This window comes from Trachypithecus francoisi, unplaced genomic scaffold (assembly GCF_009764315.1).
Source record: "Trachypithecus francoisi isolate TF-2019V2 unplaced genomic scaffold, Tfra_2.0 Lachesis_group2, whole genome shotgun sequence".
NCBI classification, from domain to species: domain Eukaryota; kingdom Metazoa; phylum Chordata; class Mammalia; order Primates; family Cercopithecidae; genus Trachypithecus; species Trachypithecus francoisi.
In genome coordinates this window covers 145,924,688-145,944,488 of record NW_022681465.1, presented here as the reverse complement: position 1 = coordinate 145,944,488, position 19,801 = coordinate 145,924,688, and the positions used below count along the sequence as shown (strand labels likewise).

At 39.1% G+C, this 19,801-nt stretch overlaps 1 protein-coding gene across 6 annotated transcripts in view; it reads right to left on the bottom strand.

The window, feature by feature from the left end:
* The window catches only part of LARS1 (leucyl-tRNA synthetase 1), a 70,632-nt gene that overhangs the window by 35,548 nt on the left and 15,283 nt on the right, over positions 1 to 19,801 (bottom strand). For 5 of the 6 annotated variants that reach the window (XM_033180768.1, XM_033180767.1, XM_033180766.1 and 2 more), the window contains 11 exons: positions 19,447 to 19,584; positions 15,612 to 15,773; positions 12,994 to 13,106; positions 12,029 to 12,092; positions 10,649 to 10,716; positions 10,322 to 10,547; positions 6,167 to 6,254; positions 6,009 to 6,085; positions 5,460 to 5,513; positions 4,129 to 4,269; positions 1,612 to 1,689 (listed from right to left, as the gene is read on the bottom strand). In XM_033180768.1, coding sequence (XP_033036659.1) covers positions 1,612 to 1,689; positions 4,129 to 4,269; positions 5,460 to 5,513; positions 6,009 to 6,085; positions 6,167 to 6,254; positions 10,322 to 10,547; positions 10,649 to 10,716; positions 12,029 to 12,092; positions 12,994 to 13,106; positions 15,612 to 15,773; positions 19,447 to 19,584 — 1,209 coding nt within the window. Of the gene's footprint in view, positions 1 to 1,611; positions 1,690 to 4,128; positions 4,270 to 5,459; positions 5,514 to 6,008; positions 6,086 to 6,166; positions 6,255 to 10,321; positions 10,548 to 10,648; positions 10,717 to 12,028; positions 12,093 to 12,993; positions 13,107 to 15,611; positions 15,776 to 19,446; positions 19,585 to 19,801 lie in introns of those variants that run through there. The other variant, XM_033180771.1, reaches the window with a different exon arrangement.

Genomic DNA, 19,801 nt, shown 5'->3' with positions numbered 1-19,801 from the left:
AAGTTTTTAAGGGAAAAGTATTTCCAATCCAGAATCTATACCCAGGCAATCCAATATAAAGATAGAAGACATATTTCAGACTTGAAAAGTCATAACAATTTACCTTCCAGGTACCCTTTATCAGAAAAGCTATCAGAGGCAGAGCTTCACCAAAGTAAGAAAGAATATAAGAAGGACATAGAAATGGGATTAAGGAAACAGGAGATCCAGCTCAAGAGGAGCAAAGGAGATTCTTAGTAGTAGTGGAGGGACATCCAAGATTTGCGCATCAGGACAGTAAGCAACCAGTTCAGACTAAAGCCAGAAAGCTCTGGAAGGGCTTTCTCTGAGTGGAACTGAAAGCACACTGATGTGTTTGAACTGAGTAAGGAAAGAAACAGACAGTTGGGAAAGAGTTGAGAAATGGAGTACTGATAAGTATATTTTAAATTAAGAATTTTTAAAAAATAAACATAATTATTAATCCTGGGGAAAACCAAGGGCTGAGGATGAAAAATTATTGTACACTACATTATGTATGAGCCATGTCTCAAAAATGTAAATAATAACTATTGATCTAACATTTTTTATAACTACAGTGTATGGAGAAGACAGGGCATGGAGTAGTATATACCAATAAATGTTGGACGTTAGAGAAAACAAAAAGTAGGGGGAAGAGTGTAACCTTGATCTTCCTCCTACTCCTTCCAAGAGTAGGAGGTTAGTGGCTGATACCTAACCATGAAAAAAAAAAATCACATTACAAGCATTTAGATCAGATATCTGCAAGAGATGGAGATCAGCCAGGCACAGTGGCTCACGCCTGTAATCCCAGCACTTTGGGAGGCCAAGGCAGGCAGATCACCTGAGGTCAGGAGTTCAAGACCAGCTTGACCAACACAGAGAAACCCCATCTCTACTAAAAATACAAAATTATCTAGCATGGTGGCTCGTGCCTGTAATTCCAATTACTCAGGAGGATGATGCAGGAGAATCACTTGAACCCAGGAGGCAGAGATTACAGTTAGCTGAGATAGGGCCATTGCATTCCAGTCTGTGCAATAAGAGCGAAACTGCATCTCAAAAAAAAGAGATGGAGATCAATACTAAAACGGTTAAATGTTACCCACCCCAAGGAAAAGAAATTTAAATTATGCAAAAGTGATGAGGAAATTGCTGCTTTTTTATTTCAATAAGCCTAACAGACCATTGTCTCTCTATATTATGGGTATACAAAGTTGTCAAAAATAAAAATGTAAAGGGTTAACTCAGCTAAATAGAAGAGAGTTATAACAAAAATGGAGGGATTAGAGGAGGATGACAGCAAAAAACACCAGAGAAAGAAAGGGTTGTAACTACCAGTATCTAAAATGGCCACTGCCAGAAATACCATCAAAGTTCTCTGTATATGCTATGCACACATCAACTTTAGAACACTACCTTTATCAACATTATAGATGGGATATTCAAGTTAAATGAATTGCTAAATAGGTCTATTTTCTGCCTTAAAACTATATGATATCTGTATTACAGCTCCAGGTTCTACTGTAGAACTCATTGCTAATAACACTGTCAAGTCTATTAACTAACAGCTCTCCTAAAACAGCCTTCAGAGCATAGCCTATCACATACAGTGTCAATCATCTTTTTCTGAATAGTCTTCTTTACATCTTGAACCTTCTGTCCTTTAAATTCATCCACCAACATGATCTAAAAGGATGAGAAGGGAGAAAAACACATATAAAACAGTTAGAATCAGCCTTGAGTTTCTTCCCTAACTTTCTGTAACTAAATTTGCTTCTGCCCACCAAAATATTTTTAGTATGAAATTTATCACATTTATAATAAGTTTTCATTTTGGTATAGCATGGATAACTAATATTTATAACACACTTATCATTCTGTCAGTGATACCCACCTCACCAGGTATCACTGAGATACCTAGTGTGAGCATGATTAGGAAGGAATACTGACTTTCACTTCTTAAGTTTCCACATGGACAGAATTCAACTACACTCACTCACCTCATTCCTGGCGGTTTCTGAAGGAACGAAGCATATTCGGCTTCATCTCATTAGGCTCCTCTTTCTAACCCCACCTGCTGCAAGTGAGTATTCTTTGCCTGGCCATCTGATCAAGTTTGCTCCTCTAAGGAGGCCTACTCTTTCACCTCTATCTTTTTCTCAGTAGGCCAATTACATTCTAGGGCAAAGTATTAGCTTATCCATTGTTGCCATCAATTAAGCCTCAATCCTCTTCCAGCTTTCTTTGGTAATAAAGCAGATATTTTCACCTACATGACTCTTATTTTCATCTACATGATTCTTACATTTCTCTCAAATTGTTTCCATCTTAGGTTGAAAAGACATGCATTCTCTTTTGACATTCTAAACCTCTAACATACCAAAATACTTCAATATCTATTTAATCCAACATTATAAAGTTATATTTAATGAGTGTAGTGATTAAGAACAAAAATCTGGGCCGGGCGCGGTGGCTCAAGCCTGTAATCCCAGCACTTTGGGAGGCCGAGACGGGCGGATCACGAGGTCAGGAGATCGAGACCATCCTGGCTAATACGGTGAAACCCTGTCTCTACTAAAAAATACAAAAAACTAGCCGGGCGACGAGGCGGGCGCCTGTAGTCCCAGCTACTCGGGAGGCTGAGACAGGAGAATGTCGTGAACCCGGGAGGCGGAGCTTGCAGTGAGCTGAGAGCCTGCCACTGCACTCCAGCCTGGGCGGCAGAGCAAGACTCCGTCTCAAAAAAAAAAGAACAAAAATCTGATTAAGTTGGGTGTGATGGCAGGCGCCTGTAATCCCAGCTACTCGGGAGGCTGAGGCAGGAGAATCGCTTGAGCCCAGGAGGCAGAGGTCGCAGTGAGCTGAGATTGAGCCACTCCACTCCAGCCTGGGCGACAGAGTAAGACTCCGTCTCAAAAAAAAAAAAGAACACAAATCTGGCCAGGTGCAGTGGCTCAAGCCTATACTCCCAGAACTTTGGGAGGCCAAGGTGGGCAGATCACTTGGGGTCAGGAGTTCGAGACTAGCCTTACCAATATGGTGAAACCCCCATCTCTACTAAAAATACAAAAATTAGCCAGTCATGGTGGCACGCGCCTGTAGTCCCAGCTACTCGGGAGTCTGAGGCAGGAGAATCTCTTGAACCTGGAAGTTGGGAGGCTGCAGTGAGCTGGGATCGTGCCACTGCACTCCAGCCTGGGTGACAGAGCAAGACTCCATCTCTCTCTCTCTCTCACACACACACACACACACACACACGCAAATCCCAGAACCAGGCTACCTAGTTTGAATCCCAGTTCCCACTGGCTAACTATCTGGCTAATCTCAAGTAAATCAGTTAATCTCTTTGTGCCTCCATTTCCTCATCTGTAAATTGGGAATAAGAGTGCCTACTTCAGAATGGGGTTATTTTCAGAATTAAGTAAATCAATATATAAGTGCTGCAAAAGTGTTGGCTTTTATCATCATTCAAAATATGTGTCACTTCAAAAAAAGATACATAACCAATTCTTGGTTATCCAGAAAAATGTAGGAAAGCTAAAACTAAAAAACATTCTTGTTGATGTTCTTAAAAATCTTCATTTGAATCTGAAGCACCTAACAACTTGTCTGGATTTTTATGTTCTCTAGCCTAGCCTTCTTTCCACAGAAATGTAAACCACATTACCGTATGTACAATTAGGAGAAAAGAATGGTTCAGAACATGTTTGTTGGACTCACCTGGCATTTAGTAGACATTAATAAATAAACTAATGGACTGGATAAAACTGCTTATCTAAAATATGAACTCCCTAACTAGAAGAGCAAAAAAGGGACCAGGAATTCTCCATTCAATAAACCTTTGAAGTTTACTTCATAATATGAACTAATTTGAAATATCGTGTCAAGAAATTCACTCCATAGAGATTCCTAGAGTCCACAAAAAAGAATTTCTGAAAATGCTTTTAGGCAAAGGACATGACAAAAACAAAAAATAGAAATTTGGAAATAGAATACATTCTCATATTAAGCTCTCAAATCAATGTATAGTTGAAACTATGTTAAATTTTTCTACATTTTTTCTAATTAAGAAAATCACAGAGCATGAAGTAAATCAAATAAAAACTAAAAAAAATTATTACTTACACCCTCATAAAATCCTTTTAGATATAACTTCTCCTTTGCTTCTGCAAGTTTTTCTCGGTCATTCTGGCTCTGAATTTTCAACTCATCACAAATGGTTACTGCAGAAAGATTTCCAAAACCTGGGATTTCAATGACTGGCACCTGCAGCAAACAGCAATCAGAAACATGTTCACACTGACTGAACACACAGGTCTATAGGGCACAAGTCCTTTTGCCTCTAATGTACAATTAAGTCATTTCAGATTGTATATGTCATTATGACACTGCCACACATTAAGTAATCACAGACTGACTAACTTCCAGATGTAAATTTGTCCTCCTACTCTCCACAGGAATACACACACAGCATACCCATACTCTGTGTATCAACAACCTCAATGCCCTTCCCCCACCACACACACCTTTCCCAGCATTCTATCCTACACTGGCATATAATTATCTAAGTAATTCATGCTGAAACTAGCAAAATGATATAAACCAGGGGTCCCAAACCCCAAGGATGTGGACCGGTACCAGTCCGTGGCATTAGGAACCAGGCTGCAGAGCAGGAGGTGAGCAACAGGTGAGCATCACCCCCTGAGCTTCACCTCCTGTCAGATCATGGGTGGCATTAGATTCTCATAGGAGCATGAACCCTATTGTGAACTGTGCATGGAGGGATCTAGGTTGCATGTTCCTTATGAGAATCTAACGCCTGATGATCTAAGATGGTACAGTTTCATCCCAAAACCATTCCCCTACCACACCCTGCCGGTCCATGGAAAAATTGTCTTCCACGAAATAAGTCCCTGGCACCAAAAAGGTTGGGGACTGCTGATATAAACAACTAGTTTCATGGATGGTTATGCTTTCGGTTTACATTAATTCCTCTGGATCTTTCATGAAATGAAAATCATTTGCTGGTAATTTAAAAGTTTTTCTTCTATAGACACTAACATGAAAATAAAAGAAACATAAAATAGAGTTGTATAGGATTTTGTTAAAGTTATTATGGTTACAAATAAACATTCATGAAAAGGGCAAAATTTTGTCTTTAGAAGCCAGGAAACTGATCATACTAGCAAAGCAAGCTACTATAAAACTGGAGATGCTAAAAAGCTATTTGTTTCTGAACTGCAGGGGCCAGGTAGTAAGAAAATGCTTGTTAGTTTTCCTTTTGCTCTTATCTACCAGAGCAGGATCAAATTAAAGTAAGTAAATCCTTAATCAAACTCTCTCTCTCTTATTTTCATACTCCACCAATTAATTTTGTTACAAGGAAAACATGTTAGCTCTTCTTTTTTTCTGATAAAGAGATGGATGTGAATATTCTGAATTATCTATGTACTCACCGGCTCAAATGGCAAGACCATGTCATCTCTAATTCCATACTTTGCTCGTAAGGCCTACAGAAAAATTTGCAAGTTAACACTAATGATCAACACTTCGCTGGTAGAATCATTGAGAGAAGTAACCTCCAAACTTTCTTAAAACTATTATTTGTTCTCCTCTCCATAGAGGGCAAATTTTTACCTTTACCAAATATCTCAAAAGGGATCCATAACCTTCAAACATTTAATAGCTAAAGTTATAGTGAATAGCCTAAATGAAACTGTACAGTCAAAAGCAAAAATGTACATAGACATACACCTATCACTTAAATTGAGGTTCATATGCCAGATTTCAATGAAAATGTGAATATCAGAAAACTTTTTCAAAATTCTGTGAAACATATTTAAAAATCAAACCACAGAAAATATATAAACATCAAGAAACAAGTTAGAGGTAGCAGTTTAAAGATAAATGCATAGATTTTTAGCCTAGTCCCACAGTGTAGTTCAGCAGTACCTAAGCAATGAGATGGTGAGGACAAAATACAAACATGAAACTCAGATACTCACTTGCTTTTTCTTCAAGTCTCTGAGGGCAGCAATATCATCAGGGGAGTCAGAAGGAACACTTGTAACCACACCAGTGCCTATAAAACAAAGTGTGGAATTAATAACTAGAACCAACACGTGATTACCAAAATATTTCTAGAAATAAATAAACTCTTTACCTTTATCCTCCTTAATAGTCAGCATTGGGAGAACATAGATCACCTTGTACGATGTTAAAGGTGCAGAAAGTGATGCACCAAGAATTTCCTGCATAAGAAAAAAATCAATATAAAAGGTGAATTCATTGTGACCATTAGAATTAAAACTATGTTAATATTTTAAGCCCTGAGAAGCTAGTAATCAAAAATATATGGCAATAAATTCAAGAGATATATTGTACAATATGGTGACTATAGGCAACAACAATGTATTTTATACTTGAAAATTGCTGTGCAGATTTTTTTAAGAGACAGGGCCTTGCTATGTTGCCGAGGCTAGACTGTAGTGGCTATTCACAGGCGCTATCATAGCATTCTACAGGCTCAAACTCCTGGGTTCAGGCAAGCCTCCTGAGGTCTTGGCCCACCAAGTAGCTGGCACTACAGGTGCACACCACTGCGCCTGATATAAATTTTAATTCTTCTCACCACATAAGTACGTAAGGTATGAATTTGTTAATTACCTCAATTTAGCCATTTCACAACGTATATATATGTCAAAACATGTTGCATACCATAAATACAATTTCTGTCAATTAAAAAATGAATATAGGCTGGACACGGTGGCTAATGCCTGTAACCCCAACATTTTGGGAGGCTGAGGCAGGTGGATTGCCTGAGCTCAGGAGTTGCCTGACCAGCGTGGGCAACATGGTGAAACCCCCGTCTCTACTAAAATACAAAAAATTAGCCAGGCGTGGCAGCATGCGCCTGTAGTCCCAGCTATTTGGAAAGCTGAGGCGGGAGAATTGCTTGAACCAGGGAGGCGGAGGTTGTAGTGAGCCAAGACCACGCCACTGCACTCCAGCCTGGGTGACAGAGGGAGACCCCGTCTCAAAAAAATAAGGATATAAATAAAATACACATGAAGTAAAACAAAACACATTCTTTTATACCTACTAGAGGAAAAATAATTATTTTTATTTTATTTTTTGAGATGGAGTTCTGCTCTTGTTACTCAAGCTGGAGTGCAATGGTGCGATCTTGGCTCACTGCAACCTCCGCCTCCCAGGTTCCAGAGATTTTCCTGCCTCAGACTCCCAAATAGCTGGGATTACAGGCATACACCACCACGCCTGGCTAATTTTTGTATTTTTAGTAGAGACAGGGTTTCACCATGTTGGCCAGATTGGTCTTGAACTCCTGACCCCAGGTGATCCACCCACCTCAGCCTCCCAAAGTGCTGGCATTACAGGCATGAGCCACTGCATCCGTCCAGGAAAAATACATTTTAATAATTATAATAACTAAATCTGTCAATGTTATGATGACATGAGTACACTAATACATTGTTTGTGACATTGTATTCCTTGAAGAAAATATAGGAATCCACAGTAAAAGCCACAGAATGTTCCTGTAACTCAGACTCAACAACAACAAACTATTTTTTCTTAAACAAGTCTGCCCAATGCTGAGTTAATTCTGAGTTAATTATATTAGGAAAGCCTGGAAACAACTAAAGCTTTCAATGATAGAAAAAATGATTTAACAAAATATGTTACAGGAACAAGAATGAGTACTATATATCTATTTAAAACAGTAATTATGAAGACAAAGTAAAAGGATAGTTCTAATTTCACTTGAAAAAATCCTAAGGCCGGGCGCGGTGGCTCAAGCCTGTAATCCCAGCACTTTGGGAGGCCAAGACGGGCGGATCACGAGGTCAGGAGATCGAGACCATCCTGGCTAACCCGGTGAAACCCCGTCTCTACTAAAAAATACAAAAAAAAAAACTAGCCGGGTGAGGTGGCGGGCGCCTGTAGTCCCAGCTACTCGGGAGGCTGAGGCAGGAGAACGGCGTGAACCCGGGAGGCGGAGCTTGTAGTGAGCTGAGATCCGGCCACTGCACTCCAGCCTGGGCGACAGAGCGAGACTCCGTCTCAAAAAAAAAAAAAAAAGAAAAGAAAAAAGAAAAAGTCCTAAAGATTAAGCAATTTTAGACCCAGATTCTCAGATGGCAACAAAGAATTTGCAGCTGCTTGCTCTAGCTAAGGAACACGCTTTTCCTTTCCACGTAATTCCCACGCATCCCATTTTATTCATATATATATACACATAACCTGCCTTTATAGAATTTGCAGTCATATGGATGATAGCTAAATATTATAGCTATTTTAAAGGTTGAAACTATTTTGCAATTTATAACATCCATGTCCCTCACTCCAGAATTTGCTCAAATTAACACGGAGAAAAGTTTAAGACTAGAAAAATATGTGTGTCCCTAAAACTGTTCCCAAGAACTTCTCAGACAAAATTCCAATATTAGGAACTAAGGAGATGTGGCAGTGCTGCTTTTAACAGAAAGAGGCAGGAAACAATTCAAATGTCCATTAATAGAGAATGGTTAAGTAAATTGTGGTACAGCCAAACAATGAAATACCATGTAGCTATAAAAAACAAGAATAAAGAGGCCGGGCGCAGTGGCTCAAGCCTGTAATCCCAGCACTTTGGGAGGCCGAGACGGGCGGATCACGAGGTCAGGAGATCGAGACCATCCTGGCTAACACGGTGAAACCCCGCCTCTACTAAAGAACACAAAAAACTAGCCGGGCGACGAGGCGGGCGCCTGTAGTCCCAGCTCCTTGGGACGCGGAGGCAGAAGAATGGCGTAAACCCAGGAGGCGGAGCTTGCAGTGAGCTGAGATCCGGCCACCGCACTCCAGCCTGGGCGACAGAGCCAGACTCTGTCTCAAAAAAAAAAAAAAAAAAGAATGAAGAAACTGTTTATGTACTGACAAAATGATTGCTAAGATATAAATCAAAAAGCAAGATGTGGTACAATGCATATAAAGCATACTGCCATTTGTGTAAAAACAGGGGCAAAGAGTATGTGCATATTCGCTTGTGTATACATGAAATATTTCCATGATACACAAGACATAGGTATTATTAACTACCTCTAGAATGGGGAACTTTTGTATCTTTTTGTGTTTTTTGAATTTGGGGACTTGTAAATATATTGCAATCAAATCAAAAGAAAGTATAAAACAAGAAATAAAAGAGTTCAATTTAAAAGAACTGAGATGGTACTCTACTCACATTTTTCTTTTTAAAAAATTATTTAACATACCAAAGATCAGCATTCACTGAATGGAATTAAACACACTCAGAAATACTGATAATAAAGTAGATGCGGCCGGGTGCAGTGGCTCACGCCTGTAATCACTGCACTTTGGGAGGACGAGGCAGGTGGATCACCTGAGATCAGGAGTTCAAGCCCAGCCTGGCCAACATGATGAAACCCTGTCTCTACTAAAAACACAAAAACTTAGCTGGGTGTGGTGGCACACACCTGTAATCCCAGCTGCTCAGGAGGCTGAGGCAGGAGAATTGTTTGAACCCAGGAGACGGAGGTTGCAGTGAGCTGATATTGTGCCACTGAACACCAGCCTGGGCAATAAGAGCAAAACTGTCTACAAAAACAAATAAAAATAAAGTAGATGAGTTGTGTAACCATCCAGATTTAACTCATATCAACCAAGACTTTATTCACACGAAAAAAAAACAAAAGCAGCTACAATTTCAAATTTAGTATTACCAGGAATTCAGGTAATAGTATTTTTAAAATAATATAATCTCTAATGCAGCTATTAAATCTCTTGGGGAGGACTGCCTATATTTTTCAACCAGATATTTACCGAGTTGAAACCTAAAAATCAAATACGCTATCTTCATCATACAGTCATACAATGAATATTACACAACAATAAAAAAAGAACTACTCCTACATGTATGAATCTCACAAACATAATGTTAAGCAAAAGAAGCCAGACACAAAACAGTCAGACTGTACAATTCCATTATGTAAAGTTCAAAAACAACAAATAATCTTTGGTGAAGTTAGAGCAGTGGTTACCTTTGGAGGAGAGAAGTGACTACTAACAATATGGACATGAGAGAGCCTTCTGGAGTGCTAAACTGTTCTATATCTTGATTTAGGTGGTGCTTACCTAAGTGTATACACATATGAAAATGCACCAAAATACACAAGACGTACACACTTTACTGCATGTACACCTCATTTTTTAAGGTTGTAATGCTCTTTTCTCAATATTCATTGTTGAAATTTTCCCTGAAATTTATGCATTAAAATAAAAAATCTGCTATCCAACTTACCTCCCCCATTAATTCCTTAACAACAGGCACCACACCATTGTCTTTGGTAAAGCCCTGGTATGACATATTCCTGGCTGCTCTTTGGGTACAGATGAATATATCACCATTCACCGTCTCAAATCCAATGTACTTCATATCAGGACGAACCCAACAATTTGTCTGCCCAAACATGGTCTCAGGTCTGAGAGTAGCAGCCACCAAGAAAATATTTTTACCTTTCAGGCCACTAAGAAAAAAAACAAATATTGATGTAAAAACATTTTGTCAACTCTGTAACAACTATCTGATGGTTCAGAAATGATGAAGCAATTCCTCTGGCAAACCTACCTTAATTTAGATGGGTATGGCTCAAGCACCTTCAATTTGAGTAAAGTATATTCCTGAGGTCCAACACCCTAAGCAAATAAACGACACAAAAATTTGAAGGAAAAAAAAGACTTGCCTTAAACCTGCTAATCTATGTGAGAGATCTGATTCAAATCCCTAGAATGGGTTCTTGTATTACTAATTTTTTTTTCCAGAGAAGAAACTGCCAGTGGTGTGCTAACCATACCCACACAGAGAAGTCCAGTATGTTAGGAGAGATTTGGAGTAATCACCCAAAACAGTGTTTGCCAAAATGAAGGTGAGAAGACACAATCAACACTAATTCCATCCCAGGGCATGTCCCACATAGTAGTCATCAAAGAAAGATACTGGACCAGAAGTCAGAGATAATGTGTGTTCTAAACTTAGTGTGCTCCCTTACTAATGGTTGAACCCAAGGTAGTCACAATCAGAGTCTCTAAGCCTTTCTTTCCTCATTGGTAAAATAAGGATGTTATGCGGCAGACAGGACTGTCCTGAGGAACACATAAGAGAATGGATGAAAAATGCTTTGAAAAGTCTACAAAGGATTACTGAAATCTAGGATATTGCTGCCATTGGCTATATTAAAACTTTACTGGGTCTTCTTAAGTCTCTCAAATCTTTTAAAATTTTGATCAACTCTCACTTAGATAAGTTACATCAAAATTGAAGGCTGATTTTGAAAATATGTTCAAAGATGGTAATAAAGAATGACACAATCATAGGGAATCATAAGTTCAGATGCTGACATTGTCATTGATTTTTACTGTGCCATGGATTTAGCCAAATCACTTACTCTTGATTTACTCAAGTATTTCAGAGAATAACGTTAATAATGTGTTCTACAAGAATGTAGAATGAACTTCTAGGCATGGCTAAAAGTACTTTGGAAATAAGTAAGAAGGCACATGATCAAAGCAAACATAAATGGAATCTGTGTACACCAAATCTTAGTCACATATCTCATTACCTTTCCCTGTGCTTTCTTTTTAGAGCTGTTTATTTTCCAGATGGTGCTTCACAACATTACCATGCATATAAATCACATTGAGAGCTCGTAAAAAGATTCCTGGGCCCCACCCCCAGAACTTTTGATTCAGCAATTTTGGGGTAAGGCTCAACAATGTGCGTTCCTGTAACAAACTGATGCAGCTGTCCTCAGATGACTCTTAGGGTAGCTAGGTACTACACACAATACAGGTAGCTGTATTGATATCCTATCCCCTCTTCATACCCACCAGAGTATCAGGACAATATCCCTCAGCACTGCAAAGAAGTTATTTTTAGGTTTCTATTTCTTAAACTCTGTGGTCATATTAAGGATTACTATAATAGCTACTCTGTTTCACAAATAATCACCTCTCCAGTTTGTCTATCATGATCCACGCAAGGCTGTCCATCTTTTGGAGAATAAATGGTATACCTAAAAAATAAACAAAAAATGACAAATATTATTATACTATTCACATTTTATCCTAACATATTTGCCTATGTTACACCTAATTTCTTACATGTCTTGTAACTAAAATTTCTGAGTAGATATCTGTATCTATTATGTGTATTCTTATGGTAGTTCCACTGTCAACCTACTTATTTAATGAAAGCTTTCTACCTTCGTCAAAGGTAATACCACTGGAAAATACACACTGATCCTGGCTTTGTGGTACTGAACAAAAGATTATAAAACATAAATTGACTTAACAAATGAAACTATCAAGGAAGTTGATTATGTAGACTAATCAAGGAAGGTAACTTATTTTCATTTCTTAAGTTATTTTCCTTGATTAATCTACATAATCAAGGAAGAATCTTAATTTATAGAACAAAATATAAAATAAAACACAAACAAAATGATTACTTTTCTTCTTGGTAGGGAATACTGAACAGAATCTTTAGTAAGATAATAAAAGTCCACACTCCCATTCTCCCTGTTCATATCTGTCATAAACACGAAGCAGCCCAGAGAAATTAAGACACTGGTAAGGAAAAAAGGAAAACAAAGGATACAAAAGAATAGAAACAAAGTATTTTCAAAACAGAAAGATAATGGAAAAAGAAGGCTACAAGGTGTTTATTTATTCACGTAAGCACTCCTCCTGCCCCATCTTCCCAAGCAGCTAGGACTACAGGTGCATGCCACCATGCCTGGCTAAATTTTTTTATACAGAGAAAGATGCGGTCTTGTTTTGTTGCCCAGACTGCTCTCAAACTCCTGGTCTCAAGCAATCCCCTCACCTCAGTTTCCCAAAGCACTGGGATTATACGCATGAACCTCCATGCCCAACTGATTTTTGCTTTATTATGCTCAAGTACAACAAACTTACCGCTTCCCAAATTTAATTTTGTTTCTTTCTCTTAATGTTAAAAATTGCCATCTGACAAATGAATCATAGTAAGGATTAACATCAGTGGTGATGAAGGAACGACGCCAGTCTACCTATAACAGGAAAATTTTAAAAGGCAATTATTGAGAAATGCACAAATTTTGCTTGAATAAGAAATCCTATGAATCAATTATTTACTCTTCTTAGAATCAGATCAACTATTAAAAAAATATTTTCCAAGTTCCACTATTAAAAGTATATCACAATTATTACCTTAATTTACTTAATTAAAGTATGTTTTTAAGCATATACATTTACATATTAACAAACATACAGAAGCTATAATAAATTAAGAAGAAACATTTAATCCTACCTTTATGTATTCCTAAATATTCAAGTTAAACTTGGGCTTCTTCATATTCTTTGAATAAAGCTCCTTTCTACTACTTGTTAATATGTCAATATACATTCCAATTCAACAAACAGTAAAGTATCCAACAAACAGTAAAGACCCATAAGCAATGTTAGGTTCTCGTTGAAAAATAACAGTACTAATTCTTTAGTGGCATACAGGGGAAATATATTATTCTAAAATTAAGAGTTGGTCCAAATCTCATATAATCACACAAATATACAGACATATCTGGGAGATATTGTGGCTTTGGTTATAAACCAACACAACAAAACAAGTCACACAAATTTTTTTATTTCCCAAGGCATATATGTTATATTTATACTATATTGAATTATATTAAGTGTGCAATAAACTTATATTTTAAAAGACAATGTATATACCTTAATTTTAAAATACCTCATTGCTAGGCCAGGCGCGGTGGCTTAAGCATGTAATCCCAGCACTTTGGGAGGCCGAGACGGGCGGATCACGAGGTCAGGAGATCGAGACCATCCTGGCTAACACAGTGAAACACCGTCTCTATTAAAAAATACAAAAAACTAGCCGGGTGAGGTGGTGGGTGCCTGTAGTCCCAGCTACTCGGGAGGCTGAGGCAGGAGAATGGCGTAAACCTGGGAGGCGGAGCTTGCAGTGAGCTGAGATCCGGCCACTGCACTCCAGCCTGGGTGACAGAGCGAGACTCCATCTCAAAAAAAAAAAAAAAAAAAACCTCATTGCTATAAAATGCTAATAATCATCTGAGCCTTCAGTGAGTTGTAATCTTTGTGCTGGTGGAGAGTCTTGCCTCAAAGTTGACGGCTGCTGACTGATCAAAGAAGTGGCTATTGAAGGTTGTGATGGCTATGGCAATTTCTTAAACTAACACAACAATGAAGTTTGCCACATCCCTTGACTCTTCCTTTCACAAAAGATTTCTCTGTAGCATGTGATGCTGTTTGATAGCACTTTACTCATAATAGAACTTTCAAAATTGGGAGTGGGCCAGGCATGGTGGCTCACACCTGTAATTCCAGCACTTTGGGAGGCCAAGGCAGGCGGATCACTTGAGGTCAGGAGTTTGACACCCGCCTGGCCAACATGGTGAAAACCCTGTCTCTACTAAAAATACAAAACTTAGCCAGGCATGTTGGCAGATGCCTGTAATCCCAGCTACTAGGGAGGCTGAGGCAGAAGAATAGCTTAAACCCAGGAGGCAGAGGTTGCAGTGAGCCGAGATCACGCCACTGCACTACAGCCTGGGTGACAGAGTGAGACTCCATCTCAAAAAACAAAAACAAAAAAACTTTTCCTTGCATTCACAACGTGGCTGACTGGTCAAGAGGCCTAGCTTTTAGCCTGTCTTGCCTTTCAACATGCCTTCCCCACTAAGCTTAATGATTTCTAGCTTTTTACTTAAAGTGAGAGACATGCGACTCTCCCTTTCACATAGAAGCCATTATAAAGTTAATAACTGGCTTCATCTCAAGATTGTTGTTTATTAGAAAACAAGGAAACCTGGCCAGGTGCAGTGGCTCCCGCCTGTAATCCGAGTACTTTGGGAGGCCGAGGTGGGAGGATCGTGAGGTCAGGAGATCGAGACCATCTTGGCTAACACGGTAAAACCCCATCTCTACTAAAAATACAAAAAATTAGCCGGGCGTGGTGGTGGGTGCCTGTAGCCCCAGCTACTCGGGAGGCTGAGGCAGGAGAATGGCATGAACCCGGGAGGCGGAGCTTGCAGTGAGGCGAGATCATACCACTGCACTCCAGCCTGGGCAACAGAGCGAGACTCCGCCTCAAAAAAAAGAAAAAAAAAAAAAAAAAGAAAAGAAAAGAAAACAGGGAAACCCAAGGAGAGAAAGAAGGAAACAAGCCAGTCAGTGCAGCAGTCAGAATACAAACATTTACCAATTAAGTTTGCCATCTTATATGGGTATAGTGCATGGCAACCCAAAACAAATAGGATAATAACATCAAAGATCACTGAATATAGATCACCATAACAGATAATAAAGTTTGAAATACTAAAATAATTGCCAAAATGTGACATGAAGCAAGCAAATACTGTTGGAAAAATGATGCCACTAGACTTGCTCAACACAGGGTTGCCACAAATCCTCAATTGGTAAAAAAAAATCAGATCCTGGAAAGCACAATAAAGCAAAAGCACAATAAAAAAGCACATACTTGTAAATGCTTTCCTCGTATTTCTTTATAGACATACCTTCAAACCCATTCTCTTTAAATCCTGAATAGCCAGTGGCGGGAAATAATCAAGCCAATGTTCTGCTTCAGAAAATTTTACTATCTCTGTATCAGACAGACCAAGGGATTTCATAATGCCCCACTGGTATTTAGAAGATCCAGCTTTAGCAGCAGCTTTACTCTGAAAATAATGGAGAAAAATAAACTCGATCAAAGAATAACCAACACTCCAATGACCCAAGATATTAAAAAAAAAAAGGAAAAACCAAAAATTGCCTAACATCCAGGACCACAGTAATTTTAAGTAAATAATCCCATTTGGTAATTTTTTTACATTCTAAAATAATGCTGATACAGCAGAACACTGCAGGAATTAGTTGTACTACTTAGTCTGTCAAACTGTATAGCCAAGATATCAGTCAAGAAACTGGCACCAACTAAATGGAGGGCAACATAAAGAACTACCCATCATGAAGTTAAGATCTCAGTAACAAACCTTGTTTCTTTTATCCTCACACCACGTTTACCTTATTTACCTATACAGAGGCTACTCACAGGCTGGGCACGGTAGCTCACGCCTGTAATCCCAGCACTTTGGGAGGCCGAGGAGGACGGATCACGAGGTCAGGAGATCGAGACCATCCTGGCTAACACGGTGAAACCCCATCTCTACTAAAAATACAAAAAATTAGCCGGACGTGGTGGCGGGCGCCTGAAGTCCCAGCTACTCGGGGGACTGAGGCAGGAGAATGGCGTGAACCCGGGAGGCGGAGCTTGCAGTGAGCCGAGATCCCGCCACTGCACTCCAGCCTGGGCGACAGAGCGAGACTCCGTCTCAAAAAAAAAAGAGGCTACTCACAAGACTTTCCTCCTTTTCCAAAAATTATGAATATCAAAAAGACAACCAAGGCCGGGCGCGGTGGCTCAAGCCTGTAATCCCAGCACTTTGGGAGGCCGAGATGGGCGGATCACGAGGTCAGGAGATCGAGACCATCCTGGCTAACACGGTGAAACCCCGTTTCTACTAAAAAATACAAAAAAAAAAACTAGCCGGGCGAGGTGGCGGGCGCCTGTAGTCCCAGCTACTCAGGAGGCTGAGGCAGGAGAATGGCGGGAACCCGGGAGGCGGAGCTTGCAGTGAGCTGAGATCCGGTCACTGCACTCCAGCCTGGGAGACCGAGCGAGACTCTGTCTCAAAAAAAAAAAAAAAAAAAGACAACCAAATGCCAGAAGTTGAAGGTAGGAAATTTGGTTAAACTGTAACACTATAATAAGGCAGCATAAGAAAATGCTGGGGCTGCCAGACTTGCTCTATATGACACTGTGCTGGTAGAAACATGACTGCAGGCATTTTCAAACCTACAGAATTATACACCACAAAGAGGAAATTTTGGACCAGGCACAGTAGCTCACACCTGTAATCCCAGCACTTTGGGAGGCCGAGGCAGGCGGATCACGAGGTCAGGTCTTGGAGACCACCCTGGCCAATGTGGTGAAACCCTGTCTCTACTAAAAATACGAAAATTAGCCAGGCATGGTGGTGAGCGCCTGTAATCCCAGCCACTCTGCTGAAGCAGGAGAATCGCTTGAACCAAGAGGCGAAGGTTTCAGTGAGCTGAGACTGTGCCTCTGTACTCCAGCCGAGGCGACAGAGAGAGACTCCATCTCAAACAACAACAACAACAACAATAATAATAATACAAAAATTAGCTGGGCGTGGTGGCACACGCCTGTAATCCCAGCTATTTGGGAGACTAAAACATGAGAATTGCTTGAACCCAGGAGGCAGAGGTTGCAGTGAGCCAAGACTGTGCCACTGTACTCCAGCCTGGGTGACAGAGCAAGACTATGTCTTGAAAAAAAAAAAAAAAAGTAAATTTTATGGTATGTAAATTTTTTAACCAGGATGTTGGAGGAACCTAAGGAGGAATGCAGACTGTGACAAATCTATCTAACTGCATTACAAATATATTATATAACCACACTCAAGGGGAAGGGAAGAAAGGAGCTGATCTAGGCAGTTTTGGAAAACAGTGTGATTAGATTCTAAAGACAAAAAGAATTACACACAAACACTGTACTTTAGTCAGTAAAACTATTTCTCCCAGGGGTATAGGCTGGCCATTATGAAACTACGTTACTAGTAGTCTAGGATTGAACAAATAAATATACTATAGGTAATGAGAGCCAAGTGTCTCACTGTTGTAGTAAGAAGGGAAATAAACCAAGGGAAAATGCTAGAATGAGACCCATGGTGCTAAAACGGAGCCAGGGGTATCAATATGAACTTACTTTTTAAATAAACATTCAAATAGATAAAGAAATAAAAACAGATGTGTATGCATGGCTTAGCAGACATAAATGTATTTCCTTGCTCTTTCCACTGAGAGTACCTAGAAGCAGTGATACCCCAGGTAATGAGCACACCCAGCACTCAGACCTTAGTTTCTGAATACCATTCTTCAATAAAAGAAACCTTGGAGAAGCGGTTGATTCCTTGGTTGAATCGTGGAAAATAAAAGATAAGCCTGGAACAGCTTGTAACACCATAAAGTAAGAAAGTGCTTTGAACAAAGGAAGATGAGGGAATGTCTAACGGACACAGGAGCCAAGCTAAAAAAAACTCCCAATGGCCAAAGCTAAAACAATTTATTTACTCTAGCTTTATTCCAATAAAAAAGAACAATTTGACAACCAATTTTGGTGTTGTTAACAACCACACACACACACACAAAAAACAAACCAATAGCCAGGCACAGTGGTACAAGCCTATATAGTTCCAGCTACTCAGGAGACTGAGGTGAGAAGACAGCTTGAGCCCCGGAGCCGAAGGCCAGCAACATAGTGAGACTCCATCTCTTAAAAAACAAAAAGCTCAGTGGTATTGATTTATAACCTAAAGAATAAAATAAATATCCATGAATCCATATGACATAGAAAGGACAGAATAAGTAAGTGGGGGAGAAAAGACAGCTCTTCCTTTCAGAAGAATTATAGATAATAAATGTAAAAAGAACGAGGGAAATGGAAAATGATGATTAGAAGACTACAGTAATAACTGTTGTAGGCAAGATCCACTGATGAATGCTAAAATTAATAAGCAAATATTTGAAAAGAAACACAGTATTATTTCCATGGCCTCAAAAGATTTCTCCCAAAATATATATTAATTATAAAAACAAAAATGAAATCTTTACAGGAGAAAAACCTGGCAGACACCATCTTAACCAAATGATCAATGTTAACATCACCAATAATAAGACGTATCAGTATCATATAGTCCCTAATGTTTCAGAAGGACAAATTACCTCTCTAATAGTCTTCCTCCAAATCAATAACCTCAATCTAACGATGAGAAAGCATTGAACAAACTCAAACTGAAGCATAATCTATAATTATCTGACCAGTATTCGTTAAAAGTATAAAGGTCATGGAAGAAAATGAAAGACAGAAAAGATTAAGGAAACATAGTAAGGACACATAACAACTAACTGCAATGTGGGATCCTGGATTGGACATTGGAAGAGAAAAGGACATTAGTGAAAACACTGGTAAAATCCAAAAAGTCTAGAAAATACTACTGTACTAATGTTAATTCCTTACTTTGAAAAATAGTATCATAGTTATATAAGATGTAACATCCCTATACTATCTTGCAGTTCTTCTGTATATCTAAAATTACTTCAAAAAAGAGGAAAAAGGCAATAGGAAGTCAGAAAGATAATTGTTTGCTTTGATACTTTAAAAAAATTAGTACATTTTATATGTCGGGCACTGTGCTAGTACTGGGAATGCACATATAAATCAGAAAAATATAAAACTTCAACCAACATAAATATCAACCACTATCAAACCTTTTTTCCTTTAGCTTTATCCTTAATTATTATATCTTCTGTTTTAACATTTGTTTCTTCCTCTTCCTCTTCTTCATCTGGAAAATCCGGGGGGCAACCATACAGCTCTATTTCTCTTTTCAACTTATCAGCACATGCCTACAACGAACATTAGAGATAATAAAGTTCAAAATTCAAGGTAGACACAATTTCAGTTCTTTATTGTTTTATTGCCAACTAAAATTGATTCTGAAATTTTTTGCAATACCTTGAGACATATGTGGCTCCACTACAGAAAACTGAAACGAAGCCTGGGAGCAGTGGCTCACACCTATAATCCCAGCACTTTGGGAGGCCGAGGCAAGCAGATCACTTG